This window comes from Elephantulus edwardii, unplaced genomic scaffold (assembly GCF_000299155.1).
Source record: "Elephantulus edwardii isolate Elephantulus edwardi_28Jun2011 unplaced genomic scaffold, EleEdw1.0 scaffold00028, whole genome shotgun sequence".
Lineage (NCBI taxonomy): Eukaryota > Metazoa > Chordata > Mammalia > Macroscelidea > Macroscelididae > Elephantulus > Elephantulus edwardii.
The window spans coordinates 13995751-14018803 of record NW_006399778.1 but is presented as its reverse complement, the minus strand read 5'-3'; the positions used below and the strand labels follow the sequence as shown (position 1 = coordinate 14018803).

The window sequence follows — 23053 nt, the reverse complement described above, 5'->3', positions numbered from 1 at the left end:
AATACTTCCGGGATCATTTAACGTTCTGCCGAAAGCATCCTTGATTATAGCAACTCGAGGTTTGAATTTGTTCTTCAGTTCCTTGAGCTTAAGATATGGATAGAGCAGGGTTTAGGGCTGTTGTGCATAGGGTCGCTATGAGTCTGAAACGACTCGACGGCACATAACAACAACAACAACCATTAAAACGCAAAGAGGGGTAACACACAAGAAAGTTATATTACTCAAAGAGGGAGAATTTACTCTTCTTGCTTGTCTTATGCAATGCTAACCAATCTGGAGCCAGAAGACTCATTGATGACCCTGAGCTCAAGAGGGTTGTCCTTATAGTACTTATGATCGATTCTCATTAACTGAAGATACTGGTGTTTCTCATCTTTACTAACAGGAAGGGATCTTTGGATCATACCATGCTTCTATACAGTTCAGACTAACGGAGCAATGAAGCAAGAGAGTGACAACGTTTTTTAATGCTCTAACTTAATACTGCTTCAGAGTGTGCTCGATTGAAAAGCTCGTATTGTGGTAATGAGATCCTAAAAAAAAAAGTTTGAACTTGACCATGAATCTAGAAGTAGGGCTAAGAAATGTCATTGGAATTTTCATGATCAAGAATAATAAAATTATAAAATGGCTTCTGTTTTATGTCAATGAATCTTTTTAAAATGCTGACTAGCTGGCTCAAAGTGGGTGAGATTTTCATGGGTATAATGAATCACTAAAATGCTTCATGGCAAAATGGCTTATATGAACACCTCAAAAGCTATGAGAAACACCACACTCTTACCGGATAAATAATGCTGCAAAGCCTCTCAAAGATGAACACAGGCGTTCGGTAGTCATCCAGATTGTAGCGCTTGGCTGTCTCAATGCACACAGCCATGAAGGCCTTGGTTTCCGATTCTGTACCTGCCAAAAGTCGAAATGGCCAAGTCATTGAGGAAAAAAAAACAGGTGAGATTTGAAACAGTACCAGTGAGAGTTCATCTGGTAAGCCCCTGTACGACCTCATCAATATTTCAATTGATTTTATACTCAGACCACACTCAATTTGAAATTCATGACCCATTAAGTCTTCAAACTGCATCCCATTTAGATGTATACATGTCTTGCTCACTATGGACTATAACCTCAACTAGGAGAGGGACTATGACTTATTCAGCTTAACATCTCCTTGCTTAAAGCAGCACTCAAAAATGTCAAATTATAATCATCTTTATAGGTCTAGCAAAATGATGGGAATTTATACTTTTAAACTTCAATCTAAAAAAGAAACAAATGGTCTCCATAAGCCAAATAGCTTCAAGCTATTTGACAATAGATAAGGACTTTTAAAAGGTCTGACATACTCACAAACCAGCTCAGCATGGCATGATAGAAAGGGTATCAGACTGTTTTCTAGAAATACAGTAGACATTATTCCCTGACCTACTTCCCAATTTGTCCTACTGAAAACAACTAAAAATGCTGGAGATAAAAATGAATCAGTGAACTCGCACACCAGCAAAGAAACAAAGGCCAAAACCTGAAAAACCAAACCAGAAATCCAGAGATAAATGAAATGCAAAAGCCAATTTCTACTCTTGAGTTTTGGTTCCCATAACCATCCAAGATCTAAGAACAGCAACAAAGCCCTAAAGCCTACTGAGATGAGGTTTCTAATAGGAAACTCTTCCCATATACATGACATCATGACAGGACACAGACCAGATACTGAAAAGAGTTATACCCTTAGTATAACTAGAAATAACTCTCCCTCCCCCTCAACTACAAAGAAATTGCTTTCTCTTAAAATTTGGCATTAAGTAGAGAAATAATAGTCCTCTCTGCAGCAGTCCTGCACGTCAAACACATTCCCGGAAAAGCAGTCCACTCCAAAGCTTGCCACGATTCCTGCACTCCCCACCACCACGCTCCTGCCTTCTGGCAAGGAGAGCTTCCCACGAGACTGTGAAGGCGCCAGCTAAACCAGGAACAACATGGCCGCTTCCTTCCCGGCTTCCTTCGGCTTAATGCCGCCTCCTGGTTCAAACCCGAGGCCCAGGCTGGCTAGCCTCACTCCAGGGACAGAGCAAACCTGCACGCCAAACACATAATAGTCCTCTCTGAGTCTTCATAATATACACACACACAAATTTTATCTGTATGATACCATAAATAAGAATCTGAATAACAACAGAATTAAACCTATATTTCATATTTTAGAATTATCAGACAGATTAACTTTAGAGATAACTAAAATTATAGGAAACAAAAAGACTACAAAATCTATGTGAAGAACTACAAGAACCCAATGACTAGATTACACATCAACCCACAATCAAATCTGTTGCTGTCATGATGATTATAAATCACAGCAACCCTACAGGACACACTAGAATTGCCTCATAGCTTCCAAGGCTGCAATCTTTATAGAAGCAAATCTTTCTCCCAGAGTGGGTGGTAAATTCAAACCGCTGACCTTTCAGTCAGCTGCTGAGCCCTTAACCACTGCACGATGACAGCTCTTAAGATTACATACACATAGGTGAAAAAAGAAATTAATAAAAAGGATGACAGAACTGAAGAAATTATCTAAAATGTAGGATTGAAAATATAATAAAGTCCACAAGGAAAGAGATATGGAAACAATGGCATTAGAAGAGAGAACAGCTGAGAATGTTCTAGAACCAATGAAAGATAACAACCTAAGAATCCCAGACCTTATCCTGTTCTTTAACAGCAATGTAAAAAGTTCAAACTGACTCAGTTCCACCCTGAACTTTTATAACTCCAAGAACAGTTACTCTCTTGTGAGATGGCTTTTTCTACTTTGGTATGGGGAGATGTTTATCACTCCTACTCTTGGCTCTGAAGGACTTGAAGAAATTAACTGATGTACTTAACTAGACCCAGAAAGGAAACTGAAACCTTGGGCTCCAGGTCCTGTGCGAGTGCTACCTGTGGTCATGTCCTCCAGCATCTCTAGCAACATATCCTGTGTCTCATCGATCAGCTTGGTCCTCTGAACCACCAGTTTTCTCAAACACAGGTATCCATTCAGCACAGTACCCACCAGGCGACTTTTAAAGTGTCTTTTGATGGATTCCACCTCAACAAAGGAGGAGAGAAGGCCTGTAGGGGCAAGAAAAAGTTGCAATAAAAACTTTGGTGGATGGTAACATATGCAAGAAAAGTCTCTTTGTGTGTGGTACAGGTTGTTCTCAATGAACTGAGCAGGTAAAGAGTGACCAGGACCAAATACATAAACCCATTAACGAGAGAAAAATGAAAAGTGTAAGTTTACACTTGATCAATACAAGAGGGAACAGTATCAGCCCATTACCCAAGAAACCAACTCTCTGTCCTTAAAATCCAGCCAGGATATCCTACCTGTAAGGCTCTTGAGGGCATATCCTTGCTGCAGATCGGTGCTTAGTGTGGCTTCCTCTAGGGCCAGCAAACGGGCTATTTCCTACACAGGATAATAAACAGTCATTGTAAGAGTACTGTCAATGATATCTGTCACCTCCACCATCATTCTAACAAGACACCGGCCACAACAGACACTTGGTATCATCATCTTTTTATTCTAATGGGCCCCTCAATCCAAATCCTGTAGAACTCCTTTACAAAAAGCCAATGACAGCTGCAGTAATACTATAGGTTTGTTGAAAAATTGCTAACAGGCTAAATATCTCCAATAGATTGCCACATCCATAGAATAACTACAATAAAGTTCTAAAGAGAATATTTTCAACAAACATTTCTTTCCAGGAGGAAAAAAAAAATAAAACCCACTGCAATGTTTACATAAGGAAAAGAGTGAAAAGAAAGAATTAAAGGGAAGCAGACTTAAAGGGAAGTCATAGGCTGAAGATGAAATTACCTTAGTGATGAGGTTGCCCACATAGGGCAGGACTCCCCGAGCTGCCAGGTAGACTTTCCAATGGGCTGAAGTGATGAGTTTCTGATAGAGAGCCAAGTACTCAGCTGCACACTCTCCGGCAATACTCAATTCATCTAGGTAACTGCCATTCAGAGAGGCAGAGCACTGTTAGAAAACTTCGAGCTGAGATGATGGAGCAAGGGTCTCTAAGAAAACTCAAAACTTATACCTGGGAGCTTCTTACATTTGAGAAGAATTCAGAACACAGAGGAAAGAAATGCCATAAACTATGGCCATTAAGAGCAATACGCATGAATACATGAGTTACCTTGGCAGTGACAGTGCTTTTTTGAAGGCAAGTTTACTGCCACTTCTAGTAGCTAATAATATGGACTTTGGAATCAGACTGCCTAGACTCAAATGTCTGTACTATCACGAACCAGCTGATTAATCTTTTTTTTTAGCCCAGGTGCTATAAAGATTAAATGAGACAACATGCCAATGATCTAGGTTCTCAAACAATCTCAATAAATGTTAGCTGTTGGTGCTACTGTCACTGTTGCTACTATTACCACTAAAATGATGTTGGGGTTTTTTTTGGGTTTTGGTGTTTTTGTTTTTAGTTTTATTTGCTGCTGTTATTTCTATTACCACTATAGTTTTTTTTGAAGGTAAGTTTACAATTCATATTGGTTTTTCACATTTAATCATTCATACACATTTTATATTATAATTCTATTCAATGACTCAGACCCTTCTTATAACATCATTTAGATTCGTTCATTATACTGACTAATCAATATTATATATTGCCTTTCCCTTCACTCAATTTAACTATTTATTAACTTCTAGTTCCTTCTCATTCCATGCAAAATTAATTCTATCTGTACATAAACCTTTTCTTAGTTTTTTATATTAGTGGTGTTATACCTTTATAGTCCTTTTGTGATTGACTTATTTTATCTTGATATTTCCTTAACTTCCTCTCCACTTACAAGTTCTGTAACTGTACTTCTTATTCCCTCTTTATTGCTTTGTAGTTAGCATCATTTATAAACTGATATCTCATTTCCTATTTTTAGTCTTTTATGTCTGTTAGATTTTGTGTATTTCTCTGTCTGGATCAATTTCTGAATGACATTGTCATGTATGTTAATTTTGGGTTGTTGTTGGCTCTCAGTCCAAATAACTCCCATCAGGATTTCTGTAAGGTTGGTCTAGTTTTCACAAATTCCCTGAGATTCTTTTTATCTGGAAATGTCCTAATTTCACCATCATGTACAAGTGATAGTTTTGCTAGGTACAGAATTCTTGGCTGGCTTTTTTTTTTCCTTTCAGGGATTTATATACATTTTCCTTCTTGCCAAATTCAGTTTTCTTTAAAAGATGTTTTTATATCTATGGCTTTCTAACATGGAATGAATGATGATGCAAGTCCTAAGTTAAAGTCCAACACATATGCTTCCCATCACCCTCATCTCTTAAGTATTTTCTGATTCTCTGGAATAAGAGAAAGGCGCTAGATAAATTCTGACTGCCTTCCCAACCCACCTGGTGAGGAGGTCAAGGACCTGCTGCTTGCGGCTGGGAATGGTGGCCAGAGCTTCCACAATGGTACAGGCTGCCTGGCGTGCTGCCTGTGTTGCTGGAGTAAACAGTACCTATAGAATACAGAAGAGAAGAGAGGGCCCTGCTCAGGTGACAAATGGCCTCACAAGGCACCTGCAGAGCTGACAATTGTCACTCAGGCAGAAGCTCTCTGGAAAGCTCTCTCAGAAATGGTTAAAGGTAGAAATCACTAACATACACAAAATATAAAGGGCCCTAGTAGTGCAGTGATTAAGTACTCTGTTGCCGATCTACGAGATGCTCCGCAGGAGAAAGCCATGGCAGTCTACTTGTATAAAGATTTGCAACCCTAGGGAGCTCTGGTGGCCTAGTGGCAAGAAGCTGCACTGCAATCCCAGAGATGTGTGGTTTGAATCCACCACATACTTCGCTGGAGAAGGAGGGACAATCTCCTCCTGTACCAGTCAGACCTGATTTGACGATACATGCATAAAAATTAATAAAACAAAAATAAAAAAATAAAAAAAGTTTTGCAAACCTGAGAATCCTACAGGACAGGTCTATTCTGTCCTGCAGGTCGAAATCAACTCGATGGCAAGGGATTTGGTTTAACATGTGTCTGTTTCAAAATGGGGGGAAAAGCTGCTAAGGAGCCTTTCTTCTTCATAGAGATTATTATCTCCATCAAGTAATGTGAAGAATACACCTAAGATAATCTAATTTTTTTTTTAAAAAGTCCATGTTTTTAGTAACCCAAGTCCTACTGCCCTCAAGTTGAGTCTATAGAGTAATGATAATTCCATAAAACAAAGTTGATCTGTCCCAAAGGATTTCCAAAGCTGTGCATCTCCCCTCCCCCAACACAGGAGAAAACATGCGAATACCGTCCCTACCATTACAAATTATGCAATCAAGTTTCCCATATTTGGGGACATTGCAGGGGTCAGCATATCCAGTGTGCAATGGATGAGCCTCACCCTGGGAAAACCACCTTCATGACTATAGTATCTCCCTTGCGAGGCCAGGTAAGTAAATCATTACACCTTTGTCCCACAGTGTAGCCAGTGGACTCAAACCATAGTGTGCTTTCAGTTAACAGTCATGTGTTTTAATCACTGCACCAACAAAGCTCAGTTCCCTTTTCTGTCAACCAAACTATCTTTTTTTATCGTATATATCAAGAGACAAATGGATTCTCTAAAAATACACTTCCTTTAATTTAAAATATTAGCTAGAAAGAAAAGGAAAAGAAGGAAGAGAGCATTAAGCACTGAGGTTTAGTTCCATTAAGTGATGAGAAGGGCAGAGAAAAGCTCTGCTCTAGTTAGCTCACCTCAATGGTAGCTGCAATTAAGAACTTCTAACTATTCTTATTTGAAAGGAAGCAAGAAAATAGGAAACTGACATGAGAAACACCAGAAGCACATCCCTCAATATCTGGGGGCAGGGTGAAATGCCCAGGAGATGGTCACTCACTTGCCGTAGCCAGTTGTTGTGCCCTAGTTTGAGATCCAAGGGGGAGGTCCTCTTTCCCCGACGACTCAGGAACTGTTTCCACCTCCACACATACTTCTCAGTCAAATAGAGATGGCGGAGCTCTGATTTGCTGGGAGATTTGCCATTGCCATCTATTCCTGAAAGGCAAAGGAGTAGAGAGGTAAGTTTAAAAAAGTGACAAAAAAAGGGGACTTGAAGGGTTGACAGGACAGAGGTGGAGTGATTGGCTTCCCAAGTCCTGAACAGATAAGCACACCTCGGATAGGGAGACACTTCTTCCAAGCTTCATAGGATGCTTTTGGATCTCTCTTGAGCCACAGCTGGGCCTGGGCATGAATCTCATTGCAGTAAGGTTTCACTGTGGTGAGGGCCTCCATAGGAACATCCTGGATGAGGATAACAGACCAAGATAACAGTGAGTCTGAGAGCATACCTGAGTCTTAGCTCCCATATAAATGGTACAATTCTCCCAAGGGGAGATATGCAAGGCACCTTTTATACCCAAATATGTGTTTCTGTTAAACCATTCTGATCCCATTTAGTAGTAGCATCTCCATGGTGAGCTTAAAGACATTGATTTTTACTGTGCAGGACAAGTTTTAGCTGGCTTCCTACAGGCAATGCTATACCGTGTATGCTAATTCCGATCTAGGTCTGATTTGTAGTTTCCTAGAGCATAGGAGTCACTGAGCAGTTGGCAGAATTTAAAGAGGCAGTACTACCCAGAACTAGCCTGTGTAGCAAACAGCCCCAGAGAGCAAGAAAGAGGAACTCTTAAATCAACAGTTCTCAAACATTTCTGTCTCTTAATCCCTTTATATACTCTTTAAAAAGTTACACTGTGAATGTCAAAATACTTTTGTCCTTACAGTTATAAAATAACCCAAACTCATCAGTATACATATGGAATTTAATCTCAAACAGGTCTTAAGAGGCTGTAAACTTTGCACTGGCAACTATCCACCATTCTCTCAAGAAGCTGCTGGTGAATTCGAACCATCTAACTTTAGGTTAGCAGCATAAATCCTTATAAATGAGGTCACCAGAGCTTCATTTTTTGTGGTTATAGCAAATGATATTTACCATATTAAAGATTAAAATTGAGAATAAATATTCAATCTTTTAAATAAGAATAAATTATTGAGCTTAATACTTTTTTTATATGTTTGCCCGAACAAAAATTACCCTAGAGAAAAAAGTAACAGTGTTTTACACTTCCAAAAATCTTTTATTGACTAGCTAAATAAAACAGCTGAATTACCACAGCTGCTCTCATATTCAAATTATTATGTTATTAAATAAGAAAAGCTGAGTGAGCTCTGATGGCCTAGTGGCAAGAATCTACGCTGCAGTCCTAAAGGCGCATGGTTCGAATCCACCAGATACTCCACTGGAGAAGGGGAGACAATCTCCCTTTGTGCCCGCCGGATCCAATTAGACAGTGCACAAGAGAAAAAAGAAAAAAAAGAAAAGCCCTAAACAGATGTAGTTGGCAAGGGAATAATATTTTGATAACTTTTCAGTAATTGTGACTCTTTCCTTGATACTGTACCACAAATCAACAAGTGACCTATGAGCTAGAACTAGAATCTGAAACCACATCAACAAATTTATTATCTTCTGTTATTGCTTAACTTTATAGCTTTAAAAATATGGGTTCACTGAATTATATTTGTTGGTCTTGAAATGACAAGATAACTTCACTGACTTTCATACAAGCCTGGAGAGCCAATTTGTCTGCCAGTTGTTCTTTCAAGTACAAACAACACTCTATGAAAAAAGCAACATGAACCTCAAGCAAATCACACAGTGCTCGCCCCTCAGGACAATCACTGTTTTTCCAGAACTTTCTGTGTGCTCTCCTTTTATCACACTCATTATGAAAAAACACAACAGTTTGAGATTTAATAAAATTCATAATCTAAGATACGAACAATTTTGCACATTCCTGATTTTGTTCCATCATCTTTTCAACACAGTAAAGGGCAACAAGTGTGATAATATAATTAAAAAGATAATTTGGATCTCACAGATGCCTGGAAGTCTTAAGAACACCTAGGAATCTGTGAACGAAATTTTGAGAACTACTTTTCTTGGCCAGAACTAAGTGTAATATGAGCATTAATACTGTCTTTCCACATTTAGAGAGTTAACAATTCTCTAGGCAATCCTTTTTTCCCCCTTGCCTTACACTACGGAAAATGGGTTGGGTTGTGTTAACGTCCTTCTTCTCAATCAAGAACTTCTTCATCAAACCAAAGGAAAGCACTACTGTTCTGTCTTTTCTGAGGTTTATTTGGGTGGAGTAGGACAAGGAAATATTTTATGCTGTTCAATATTCAACCTCCTCCCTCCCTAATCATAACTCAATGTTCTTAGCACTCAAAAATCAATGTTTCTGTAATTAACACCTTACTCTCCACCAAGAGATGGTCCAGTAGGATGGAGTAGGAACTGGAACAGTCCAAAGTCTGCAGAGGGAAGTTTAGAAGCAGATATCCTTTAGGCATGGTGGTAAGAAAGATTTATGTCTATATAGTTTGTTAATATAAGCAAGCCAATTTGAGGCTAGGCTGTAATTTTTTTTTAAGGATAAAAAATTAGACTTTATTTATTCAGTTAACAATCTGCTACAAAAGACCTGTTTTAAGACGTTAAGAGTACACAGATGTCACTTTGAAGACTAAGGTGAGCCAGACCGAAGTCATGTGTTTTTAACCACCTCATATGTGTGTGAAAGCTGGAAATGAATAGGACCAACCAAAGAAGAATTACTTGAATTAATGGTGTTGGTGAAGAATATAAAATATATCTTCATCTACCCAGAGAACACATAAATCTGCATTAGAAAAAGTGCAGCCAGAAGGTTCCTTAAAGTGAAGATGGTAAGACTCTGTCTCACATTCTTCAGACATTATCAAGAGAAGCCAGTCCCTGGGAAGGACAGCATGTTTGGTAAAGTAGAAGGTCTGTGAAGAAGAGGATGACCCTCAATGAGATGGAATGCAATAGACCTCCAACAACAGGCCTAAGCATAGAAACAAATGACCTCTATAAGTCAGAAATGGCTCCAGCGCATCTAACAACCACATTTATTGAGAACTAACGTAGGTAAGACATTGTTCTGAGAACTTTATCTACATCAATTTATATTTCACAACAATTTTCCCCTTAAACAAGTCTCTCATTTAACAGATGGGAAAACTGAGAGGGAAGTTAAATAACTTGCCCAAATTAAAAATGCCAGATAACGAGAAAGCTGGGATTTAACTCAATGTCTGCCTTCAAAGCATAGGCTCTTCAGCACTGCTTAATCCTACCACAGCACACTGGTAGGAAAGATGGGCTACATAAGCCATTCAATGTGTGCTGGAGTAAGAGACAGTATTCCACTACAAATGGCTGTCAATGCTTTTTTTATTTCTGTTTTTTTAACCCTTAACCTCCCTGTTTGACAAACTTACCTTTTCAAAAATTACAATCTATCTCTGCTGAACTAAAAGAAAGGAAGTTTGGTTTCTCTCCACATCAAGTGAGAACAGAAAACACAAAGAGCTAGAATAGGCCAGGCACACTGCTGGCCAGGGGCTCAGGTGGCCACTGCCCCACCTTTTAGACTTGCCCCAGGCATCCCAGTACCTTGTTCTTCTTGCTGGTGGGAGCAGGTGGTTTAATCAGCTTCTGCAAGATCCGCAGGCACATGAGAGTAATATTCTCAACAACTACAGGCGTCTTAATGTTCACAGCCATGAGGAAAAGACTGAGTGCTAGAGACAGTAAGAAAACCAAAGTCACAATCACAGAACACACCGCACATCCTTTATGCAGGGCCAACCCAAGAATCCTACAGCAAAGAACTTTCCTTTCGACTTCTTGTCCTCTGTTGCAGAAGATACGTTTCTTTTATATAGAAAGTACCTACCAAATGTTCCCCAAACTCACCACAGCGTAACCGAAGCTCCCAGCAGCTGTCCTCCTTCGAGATAGAATCTGTCAGCAACAGCATTTCATACTGAAGGCTACTTGCCTAAAAGGTCAACAGAAGACATGAGTAGATAAGCCTGAAGGTGTGTGGTCCAAGGACTAAGGACTATGTCAAAACTCTGATTCAGGGACCCACAATTAAAATTTCTTGTCATAGGCAGCACTATCAGAAAAAGAAAGGGGGTGAGGAGGATGAAGATCCCTACGCTGCATAGGAATAGCCATTCCTCTATAGAGATGACTGATCTAACACAATCATTTAGGTTTGTTCTACAAGTGTGCTGTTCTTCCTTCCTTAGTCTAATAAGACTAGAGAGGAGAAAACAGAGGCCAGGACAAAGCAGGCCAGGCAAGTCAAGGAGGAGGCTGAGAGCACAGCTGGTCCTGCTCACCAGATCAGGATTGGCCCAATGGCCCTTCAGGGCTGTGGAGACTTTGCCTATAATCAGGTCATTCATTTGTTGAGTGGCTTCTGGATTGTCACTGGAGAAGAAAAGAAGAGGTCTGTTATTATTCAAATGGTTCTATCCCTATTTTCCATTGGAAACCCAGAGCCCAGGAAAATATCTACAGTCATTTGATGACTTGCCCATTCCCAGGGGCAAGAGAACAGGCTAGAGTCTTCTAAAGCCCTGGTGGTAGCACCAACTAGAGGTATGACTGTAATAAGCAGGCCACCATTCCAGGGCACACACAATGACGGAGAGAAGAGCCCTGACAACATCGCGAGTAGATTTTTATTCTCTATTGCTAACCAGTCAGAGATCCTCCCTTCTCCCCAGTGTTATCTGATGTATGTTGTTGTTAGGTGCTGAGTCAACTACTAATCACAGTGATCCTAGGAACAATGAATCTGAAATTTGCTCTATCCTGTGCCAACTCCAACATCTGATATATAGTCACTGTATCAATAGTTCTTAAAGGTTTTCCTCCCTTTGGGTGACCCTCCACTTTTCCAAGCATGGTCTGGCCCCTCCAAACAACATGCCCAAAGTATGTGAGACAAAGTTTCATCATCCTTGCCTCTAAGGAGCACTCTGGTTGCACTTTACCCAAGCCATGTTTGTTTGTTCTGTTGGAAGTCCACAAATTATTCAGTCTTCTGCTCCAACACAACTCAAAGGCATGGATTCTTCTTCTGGCATCCTTATTTACTGTCCAACTTTGAGGTGCATGATGTTGTTGTTGTTGTTCTTATGTGCTGTCAAGTCAACTATGACTCATGTCATAGAATTAAAAAGATCATAGCTTGCATCAGGTTGCTCCTTAGCACTTTGGAGAGGTCCCTGACAGCAGATATTCCCAATGCACCACTTCTTTTGATTTTTCAAGTACTGCTTTCCATGGATACTCATGAATCCCAGTAAGATAAAATAATTGGCAATTACAGTCTTTCTACCACTTATCATGATGTTATCTATTTGCTCAGTGGTGAGAATTTTCGTTTACTTGATGTTGAGATGTAATCCATATTGAAGGCTTCGTTTCCAACTTTCTGTATTCCAGCGACCAATTATTATCAATGCAGCTCACTAATGACTAGAATGTCAATCTTTCTGCATCCATTTCATTTTGACAACTTCTACCTTCCCTAGATTCATACTTTCCAATTTTTAATGGATGTTTAAAGCCATTCCTCCTCCTTTGAGTCTTGCTACATCAACAAATGATGATTTCATTGAGTGGAAGCTTATTCCATCTTAGACACTAAGATAGACTCTACCGTGATAAGGCAGCTCTTCCCCAGTCACATTTTCAGTCTCTTCCAACCTGAGAGACTCATCTTCCGGCATCATAACCAACAATGGTACAAATTCATTCATAGGAACTGTTATTCCAAATGTGGATCAGTCCTGCTTCTTAGAGTTAGTCTGGAAGTGCCACTGAAAAATGTTCTTATGAGCTATTATTGATATACATCATTTCAATCTGTCCTTCCCATAAGACGTGAAGGTATTACTTTCATCAGTACTTTTTCAGATGAGGAAAATTCAGTCTCAAAGAAGTTCTGTAATTCAATGACGGTACACAGTACAAAGCATTAGAGACTGAGCCTGGGACTTTCTGATCCAGAATCTTATTCACAGACCTTCACAGCTCCATTGTCTTCATTCATGTGAGTCTGCCTTTCGCCTAAGTGCCTAGCCACTTCCTTCTCCTCCCTCACCAGGACACAAAGTTTCCTCAGGAAACCACAACGCACAGCCATACACACTAGGTATAAGGAAACCTGTATTTGAAATCCTCCCCCAAGTTAACTCACCTATTCCTGGGTATCTTTCTATTTTCTTCCCCTGAAAAGTTAGCTGACCTATTAAAAGTTAGCTACCCTATTTGGCTATGAGAAACACAGTCCTTGCTCCCTCTAGTACTGCCAGCATCACTACTACCAATCCCAGTGTAAAGCAGGAATCAAACGCCCCACAATCACAGTGTAGGTTCTGACCGAGTTAAAAGGCACATGAGTTGGCGGACCTCCTCCCGCATAGTTGTGGCCCCTCGGCGAAGGTTGTAGTCGAAGAGCTCTCGGATTAGACCCTGGGAGACTAGAATGTGCCTCAGGGCTGGGTTGGTGGCCAGGGCCCGCAGCAGTGTAATGCAGTGCTCTGTGACAGCTGACGCACAACCATAGCACTTGGTAGAGGAGGTGTGCCCACAACCCAGGACAGATAAGGCTCTGTACTGGCTGGCAGTGAACATGGGTTGCACAGCGGTCCGAGATGATTTCGTGGCAGCTTCCCTTTGCTGCAGGTCATATTCTAACAACTCCTTTCGTGAAGCAAAGACTTTCTAAGAACAAAAGGGACCAAAATAAAGAGAATGGCATTAAGCAATTAAAATTAAGGAAAAAACTGACATTAACTAGACAATAGCTTTGATCTCAAAACCTTCACATGCATTATATAATTTAATCTTCGCACCCCAGTAAGAATAGCAAAATTACCAGAACAGCAAGCAACAAATGCTAGCAGGTTGTGGAGAAACTGGAACCCTTATTCACTATTGTTGGGAGTATAAAATGATGGAACCATAATGGAAGGCTGTATGGAGCTTTCTCAAAAAGTTGCAAACAGAAATACCATTTGACCCAGCAATTCCACTACTGGGAATATACCCCAAAGAGACCATAACTGCCACCCAAGCAGATATATGCACATCCATGTTTATTGCGGCTTTGTTCACAATAGCAAAGAATTGGAAACAACCTACGTGCCCATCAACAAACAGAGATGATCTGGTATATTCACACAATGGAATACTACGCTGCACTGAAAAACAAGGAACTCATGAAATACTATTCAAAATGGATGACCCTGGAGGACATTATGCTGAACGAAATATCTCAGTCACAAAAGGACAAATACTGCACAGCGCCACTGTTGTAAAACAGGACTGACACCAGGGTCGGGGGGGAGGCTGAGAAAGATGGGATGAATAAAGTATACTGCATTGAAACAGATGAGGGAGAAAATGGTTTAAAAGGGATATGTGATTAGGTATTTTGTCATGACTGGAGTCTAAAATGAAGGCTGCACAGTAGAGTGGACCTGGGGGGAGGGATTATATAACAATGAAAGAATTTTTCCTTTACTTTTCAAAGAGTAGAGTGAACTGGGGGAATGGGTAGGCAGGGAGAAAAGTGCAACAATGAATGAATGGAAATCCAAAGTCTCTGTAAATTTTCATTAAAAGTAGTAATAATAATAATTTTTTTTAAAAATCACCTTCACATGCATTATATAATTTAGTCTTCTCAATAAACCCTACCAGTCAAACATTATTATCTTCATCTTACAGAGAAAAGAACTGAAGAATAAAGGGGTTGAAGCGGCACAAAGAGTAGTAGAGTCAGAAATAAGATCCTGATCTCACTGAGTCCCAGTCATGTTCTTAACGCTGACGTACCTCTGACTCTTAAAGAACAAAGACAAAAGTGAAACACTCACATTGTGGGGGTCAGGAAGCTCTCACAGAGACAGAACCAGCTGCTCTCGTTTTTTTTGAGGCACTACTTGCAGCTGGCCTCCTATTCTATGGAGATTGTTCTGCGACACTCCATACACTGCCTACCTAGCTCAATGGAGTTGGTATGCCTTTACCCTTCTAATCTGCAAACATGGCATAACAAAAAACAAACAGACCTGTGGCACTCAACTTTTTAAAACCAGTAGCATCTCTACCAGAAGATAAACTGGTCAGTAATGAAACTATACAACCACCAAATCGGGGAAGGACACTCCCACTCTCGTTATTCTGTTTTTTAGACTGAATTCTACTTTCTGACAAGCGCTAGAAATCTGAGGGAAAGACCCTCTTTTGTGCAGTCACTAATTCTGCCTTTTCAATTGGATTAGGGCAAGGACAACATCAGGCCTTGAGTTGTTATATAAGGGCAACAGTATACTTTGAAAACAAAACATACAGCATTCCAATTAAAACTGCTTTCATTTGTATACCTGGATGATTTTGGAGAGTTCATCAAAAGAATTCTTGCAATCCCCACAGTACTCCTGAGCCAACTGTAGGATGTAACGATTTACGCTGGCTGAAGTGGAGCTGATGCCTCCAGTCGTTCCTGAATCATCCTGTAAATCCAAGCAATCAGTTAGTTGTCAGGCTTCTGTAGAAGATGAACTCACATAGAAGACTGATCACGACCCAAAGTTCTTCCCAAGGATTCCTTCAAGTTTGGGACTACCTGTGGCTTTTCTGGGGCAGCTTCATTCACTTTGCAGAGCAGGTTCTCTAGCTGTGGCCGATGTCCCATCAGCTGATGATACACTCGATCAGCTTTGTCCAGGAGAGTATTGATATTGGAAACAGCCTAGATAGCAAAACACAGGGCAAAATGTAACTTTATTCAGTGTGATGATTCTCCCCAAGTAATTCTCACTGCTAACCATTCACTGAGACTTTTCATTTCTTTTTATTAATTTTCACTCCCCTCTCCCTCTCTTCCAATCCCTCTTAAGCTCCCATAATTGATTTTGTGTGTGAAACATTTCTTATAGATCAGACAACGTTTTATACATTCTATACTCCATAATAATTTAAGAAGTGACTACAGTATCTTTAAATATATACATTTATACACACATAATAGCAACTACTGAGAGCAGCAATTTATCTCAAATTATATACGTGTTAAAAATATAGGGGGATTTGAAACTTTTATCCTTCTGGATCCACAGCTAAATGTTCTTCTACTTTCTCATGCTGCTACCAATAGCTACTTCCATTTTCAGTTGCCCTCTGATCTCTAGGTCTCCCATACTATGCTGATTTGGCAATAAATAGCTCCTGCGCAATTTAATACTGAGGACGGACAGGAGATTCCATATGTAGCAGTCTATGAAACAATCATAGGGTGAGTCATCTCACTGTTTTAAGCCTTTCAAAATCATTAGTTATCTGTCCCTTAAAATCTCTAGTCTCATTACCAATCACACATCTCTAAAACCCAATGCAAATCAAGGTTCTAACATACATTATGACATTATTGGCTACCACCCTAAAATTAGTGCTGGCTTGAGGAAGACTTCTATGGTAGAGAGTACATTGAACTATATGAGCTCTGTCCAAAGCACAGATATCATCCAGTACCCTGAGTCTAGACCAGACCCAGCCTCACCTTCTTCCGGTCTTCTTCATTCTCAATGGGATCCACAGCACAGCAAGGCTTGGCATAGAGCATAAAGTCGAAGCGTGCATATTTACAGAAGCCACAAGCATTGCAGAGGAAGGGGTCCTTTTCATCATAGTTGATGGATCTGAAGAATCAAAGTGTTTGGTCAGGAGGCGTGACAGAGGATTGGGAGGGTAGGAGTGACACTGTAAGGAGATGGATCATGCCACATGTATACTCTGGGACTACTAGAAGGACAATACTGGAAGGAATGGTACTAAACTGCTGAGAATAATCTTTAAAATCAGGTTACAGAAAGGGAAGATCGAGAATAGAACTTAGGAAACTTTTCCCCTCTCCTAGAGAGACACACACATACACTCTTCCTTCTCTAATTTCATCCTTAATAGCCTTAATCTAATTCTCATAAAAGCACTACTAAAATTGCTCAGAAATGTACACACACACACACACACACACACGGGCGCATGCGCGCGTGCAAAAAAAAAAAATTTATAAGAAATGTCTCCACCAACCTAGGGGAAAAGTAACTGGCTTACCTGCATTTGTGACACTGGTAGACATTCTCTCCACAGTTGCCACAGACACCAGGGTTGGCAGGTACTGAGGCACTACACCGTGGGCACTGCAGAGTCTCTGTGGAGGCCTGGTAATTTTCATAGAAATCTGCAAACTCAATCATCAAGTTGGAGGCCACTATGGGCAATGGCAGATCAATCTTCACCTCTGTCTGTCCAGGAGTGAGCTGAACCTTCTTGGCTTTGTGCCAACGCGCAGGCCTGAGAGAGACAATGTTAGTTGCAGAGGCAGAAGCCAAAGATCTTCTCATTTAACCTCCATGATGAAAGCCTGATGAGATGAAAAGAAAGGCTTCCCTACATACTGCCTTTAAGGAAATTATTTTCTAAGAGAAAGAAACTTGGCAAATGAATAACAATCTAAGTATTATTCCTTTTTCTCTATAAAAAAAGGTTAGAATAAATAAGCATTTTTAGGTCTTATATAACTTTTGTGATTCTGGGAAAACAGCAGAACTAGCAAGAAAAAGCATTATCCCCAAAGACTGTAACACTGAAGTCTGTTATCCCAAGTGGTGCAATAAAATTGATGACTACCACAAGTTCCCAACGTGACAGCTACCTTGGAGAGATAAAGGTATCAAAGGGATATACCACTGGATTTGAACACAGTGCCAAAGAGAGTTAGATATTCAGAGGAAAGGTATCTGAAGGAGAAAGATGGAGAGTCCCCTCTCATAGATCTACAGTCTTGGAAACTTGATATGGACTTGCTATGAGTCAGAACTGACTAGACAGCAGTGAATAAACCTATACATTTAGACTGAACATTTATTTGGTCTTCATATGCTTGGCTCTATTCTTGCACCTTACATGAACTCATGAATAACGCTTTACACTACCACCAGAAAAATGGACTTATCTCCAATTTACAGCCGAGAAAATTGAAGCTAAGTAGCATGACTAACAACTAGAGTTGGGATTTGAAGTCACACAGATTTATTCCAGAATCTGAGGGCTTCACCAGCAGTTGTGCTAACTCTGTATGCTAGAAAATAAAATCAACCTCCTTTGGAGAAAATGAGTTACCCTAATGAGCAGCTCCTGCTTTCAATTTACCAGGTAACCTTGCTTATCAAGAGTAAAAGAAAAAATTTCTAAATTTCTTTAACGTTCCTAGTAGCCACTTGTTGATAGGGTATATTCTGTCTTCATTCTGCCTCTTGGAAAAATAAGAACATTTCCACTCTTACTGTGTAGAACAGCACTGTTGATCTTCAAGCACTATCTATCTGTTTTCTCTGTACAACAGTAAAGCCTGGGACTTCAATGAAAAGAGATCCATCTCTGTAGAAGTCAACACTATAAACCATGCTAATGCCACTTCATTGTGTTGTCTTGGCCATCTACAATATCCCCTGATTCAGACACTAAGATACATAGGACTACACAACCCTCCTATCTGCTGACATCGAGGAGGGCAGCATCATGCAGAAATAAAAGCAAAGCATACTAAGGGAACATCTTGAGGAATACTTTCTGTTCTGTGAGCAAGAGAACAGCTGCTTAAATCCAAGAAATTACTGCTACTTCCCAATAAAGAAGATCTTATATAAAAATAGAACTGCCTTTGTCACAGCAGATGTGGGAACCCTAAAATTCCTGTTAAGGATTTAATTGTGTCCCACAAAATATATGTGGTGTGAATTCTAACTTTGTTATGTTAATAAGACAGTATTAATGTAGGGTGTGTTTTAAGACTTCTAAGACTTAAAAAGAGCAGGATGAACAAGACAAAGTAAACAAGAAAACAGAGATGGGGACAACAGATGATGCATGCCAAGATCACCAAGAATCCAAAGAAAAGAATCTGGAAACAGACAGGGATCTTCCCTAAGAGACAAAGGAAAAAAGTTTTCCTCTACTGTCAGCATCCTGATTTCAGAGCTGTATCCTAAACTGTGAAATAATACATTTTTCTGTTAAAGTCACTCCCCGGCAGTTTTTCTGTTATGATAGCATCAGATAACTAAAATATCCCCTCCCCTCACTAAGCGTCACTGCCCCAGGCACGCAGCTGAAAAATTTCCATAGACCCTAGGATTCCACAAACATCATTTTAAAAAACTTTAGTCAACGTCTGTATAAAACTAGACAATTCTCTTTACTTATGACTGAAGAGAGTATGAGGGCACACTAGATTGCTTTCCCCAATTCCAGAATTTAGTGTTGGACCTTATAAACACACTGCCCTCCCCAAGTCTGAAAAACCCATACTTGTTTTTCAGCTCCACGATGGCCTGCACAGTTCGGTTGTTATAATACAGGTTGATAGTCCGCACCATCTTGGTGCGTTTCAGGTCCCCAATTTTCACTGTCACTTTGCTGATGGTGTGACTGCCAATGAGCTTCACAACTTGCTGGGTGGTGGTATATCGCGTATCCACTTTGATGGAAGACAGCTTGATGTACTAAACACAAGAGTATACACAAAATCACTGTATCAGTTGAGGCTAACCACTCATCCTGCCTTCTTCAAAATTCATCAATGTAAGCCACTCTTCCCCTATGGCTAAAGTTTCTATTTAAGATAACAAATGTAGCAGGCAAGGACTCACATTATTGGTGACCTAACAAAAAGATAGAGCACCTATGTTGTAACTATCAGTCTACAGGAACAAGAAACCCATTGGACTTTAAGCCAAGCTTGTCCATATTCAAGACAGGCTACTTACACAAAAGGGCACTTCTGGATTATTACACACCAGGCAGGGATCACTCTCCAAGTAATAGCCATCAAACTCCACTAGGCCAGACAAGGTGCTAAGGAAGAAACCAGACACAGCATAAGAAAATTTTCATTTAGGAACAAATGAGTTTCACAAATCAGTCATGAAAAAGCCATGATTTAAAATAAATAAATAAAAAGCCATGGCTTGATAGCTCTAAAGTCAGTCCTATCCAAGGAAAACACAAGGTAAAGTGAGAAGTGCCAGTAAGAGTTAGAAGCCACAGGAAGGAATTTTCAATTATTCAACATTCTAGCACTCCTATATCTGAGCTGTCCTGAAGCTACCAGCACACAAAGAGTAACTCAGATTGTTAATTGAGCTTGAAATAGAGAAAGCAAAACAAGGCTCACTTATAAATGTTGGAGTTAGGATGGTTTGTAAGTATATGGTTTTGAGTTCGCAGAATCTCCACAGCCTTCTGTGAATACTCCTTTAACTGAAATAGAATTCCATAAAGAAACAGTTAAAAACAAGGAAAAGTCCTAGTAAAAAAGACTTTGTTGCCAGCTGGAAACTGGCTTACTAACCTCAAACTTCTCTGCTAATCTTCAGATTCATAAAAAGTTGGGGCTAACTCATAAATGCTTAGTAGATTCAATATCCTTTAGAATTTTCCATGATCTTAATGTCAGACTACCTTTTCAGGCTTTGTAGAAGACAACAATTTTTCATTCTTAGGGAGAAGTCAGGAAATGATTCTAAGTGCAAAAACCCATTGAGGGTGTGCAATCAGGGCCACCCACAAAACCTAAGGACACTTTCTTTCCCAAGCAACTTGACTTTACCCACTTCAACTGGCTAAGCTGAAATCAGACAATTCCTGCTAGCGGAGAGAGAGAGAGTGTGTGTGCATGCACGCACGTGTGTGTGTGTGTGATGTTTAATGAAAACTTGTTGTGTACTATCAATCTAAATCAACCCACAGCCGTGTGTGTGTGATGTTTAATGAAAACTTGTTGTGTACTATCAATCTAAATCAACCCACAGCCGTGTGTGTGTGATGTTTAATGAAAACTTGTTGTGTACTATCAATCTAAATCAACCCATAGCTGACCCTTCAGTGAGTTTTCAGAGGCAGTAAATCACACAGGAGGAGACTGTCCATCCCCTCTCTCAGAACAGCTGGTAGGTTAAAACCACATTTACTTTGCTTTGGCATTGCAATTTCTTACCACAGAGCCACCAGAGCTCCATAATGAAAACTAGCTATATTTAAAAGATCTTACATGTTGATTTCCTACATGTGTTGATCACAATGTTCAAGAAAAAAAGTTAAACAATGCAAATTACCCTTTTAAATCATATATCAAATGTTACCTTCTTCTCCGTTTGTGGAGTTTTCAAGGAGAAATATCCTAGTAGGTCCACAAACTGGGCAGCCTTCCGACCATATGCTGGGAGTTCTGGCCATATAGACCACATCAGATCTAGCAGGAGCTCCTGTTGAGATTTGCTGGAATTTCTATAGATACATAACAGTTCATATTACCAAGTGGCAGGTGTATTTCCTTATAATTACGAACCAGGTCTGAATCATTGCTAGTTTGACAACTATCCTAATAGATGTGGTAAAATCATTTAATGTCTTTGGGAAACAGTGTATTGCCATCATTCAATATTCCTTAAGGACTGAAATGAAGATTTTTACCTTAAAGAATCAAGTCTGGTAATTTTACAAATGTGTAAGCATAGTCTTTTTTTTTTTTATTTAGAATAGTGTTTTAGTGGGGTTTTTTTATTTTATTTTTTATTATTTTGCGTGCGTGTACCATCAAATCAGATCTGACTCATACAGGAGATCATCCCTCCTTTTCCAGCAGAGCATCTGGTGGATTTGAACTGCGTGCCTCTGGGATTGCAGTGCAGCTTCTTGCCACTAGGCCACCAGAGCTCCCTCTAAGCATAGTCTTTTGAGAGTATAAAGAGGTAAATTTTTTGACTGTAACATTAGTTTGTGGTGGTTGTTGATTGCCTTCGAGTCAAGAATGACTCATAGCGACCCTATGAACAAAAGACCTGAAGCCCCTCTACAACTATCAACATTTATCAAAGTTCATAGTGTTTCCGGAGGCATGTTATTTAGAAAGTGGATGCCACTCTGCTTTCAAACACTAGTTTAGTAGCTAAAAATCATGTAATTCAAAGAAATCATTAATATTGACAATTCAGGCTGGTGTAAACACTGACACTGTGACTGAACACAGAGCATTAAACCAAAACCAATTCTATTCTCCATTCTTGTCCTAGATCCATGCAGACTTGTCAAAACCAAGTTCTGAGCCATACCTGTAGATATGCAGTGTCAGGCAATGGGCCTGCCAGCGCACTGAGGAAGAATTAGACTCTAACAGGAAGCAACGCAGAAACTGAATCAGAGTTTCTTTATCTGCAAATTTGTTCAATTGGTTCACCAGAGCGGTGCACAGCTGGTCCTCTTGGCTGCCTGAGCCCTCACCTGCAAGATAAGGGCAGAAGTGAAGGCTGAAGAGCATAAAGAAGTCGTCTAGAGTCCTAAGGCATGTGCTACTAACTTGCCCACTTCCAAGAGTTCCAACGAAATGGCTGTTTACTGGGGAACAAAAAAAAGTCAACCCCAAGTGAGACATAAAATAAAGTCTCAAAACCAATCCAAACTCACCACCACTGAATCAATTTAGATAGTAGTGACTCTCCATTGGGTTTTCAAGGCTCTAAGACTTAACTGGAAAAGACTGTCAGTGCATTTTTCCACCTTGAAGCCACTGGTGGATCTGAACCACCAGAAATGTGCAGCCTTTTGATTAGCAGCATACCACCACAGATTGCACCGCCAGAGCTACACACACACACACACACACACACACACACAAATCCTAGGATAAAGTATTTATTTAAGACTGGCACTGAGGGGAGAGGGGTGGACAGGGAGAAAGGTGCAACGATGAATGAAGTCCAAAGTCTCTGTAAACTTTCATTAAAATTAATAAAATTTTTTTAAAAATGGAAGGAGAAAAAAAGACTGGCACTGTAAGATATAGTTATATGGAAGAGATTCTTCCTTTCAAAAGTTTCCTGTAAAAACCTATTTACATATGCACAGAAATATGTGAATAATTAACTGGGGGACATGAACTACCTATGCTGCTCTCAATGCCTGATCATCACTCAGGCTTCTGAGAGCCATAAAAAGCCGTAAAGT

The 23053-nt window shown here is 39.9% G+C and overlaps 1 protein-coding gene across 1 annotated transcript in view; it reads right to left on the bottom strand.

Annotated features, from left to right (window-relative positions):
- UBR4 (ubiquitin protein ligase E3 component n-recognin 4) overlaps nucleotides 1-23053 on the bottom strand; it is a 155047-nt gene that overhangs the window by 29500 nt on the left and 102494 nt on the right. The window contains exons 69-88 of the mRNA XM_006883594.1: nucleotides 22162-22330; nucleotides 21193-21337; nucleotides 20226-20311; nucleotides 19819-19906; nucleotides 19361-19554; nucleotides 17105-17344; nucleotides 16551-16689; nucleotides 15618-15743; nucleotides 15376-15504; nucleotides 13365-13708; nucleotides 11311-11401; nucleotides 10877-10961; nucleotides 10574-10701; nucleotides 7191-7320; nucleotides 6914-7071; nucleotides 5420-5529; nucleotides 3869-4010; nucleotides 3373-3454; nucleotides 2941-3114; nucleotides 788-909 (exon numbers count right to left, since the gene is read on the bottom strand). Coding sequence (XP_006883656.1) covers nucleotides 788-909; nucleotides 2941-3114; nucleotides 3373-3454; nucleotides 3869-4010; nucleotides 5420-5529; nucleotides 6914-7071; nucleotides 7191-7320; nucleotides 10574-10701; nucleotides 10877-10961; nucleotides 11311-11401; nucleotides 13365-13708; nucleotides 15376-15504; nucleotides 15618-15743; nucleotides 16551-16689; nucleotides 17105-17344; nucleotides 19361-19554; nucleotides 19819-19906; nucleotides 20226-20311; nucleotides 21193-21337; nucleotides 22162-22330 — 2882 coding nt within the window. The remainder of the gene's footprint in view (nucleotides 1-787; nucleotides 910-2940; nucleotides 3115-3372; nucleotides 3455-3868; nucleotides 4011-5419; nucleotides 5530-6913; nucleotides 7072-7190; nucleotides 7321-10573; nucleotides 10702-10876; nucleotides 10962-11310; nucleotides 11402-13364; nucleotides 13709-15375; nucleotides 15505-15617; nucleotides 15744-16550; nucleotides 16690-17104; nucleotides 17345-19360; nucleotides 19555-19818; nucleotides 19907-20225; nucleotides 20312-21192; nucleotides 21338-22161; nucleotides 22331-23053) is intronic.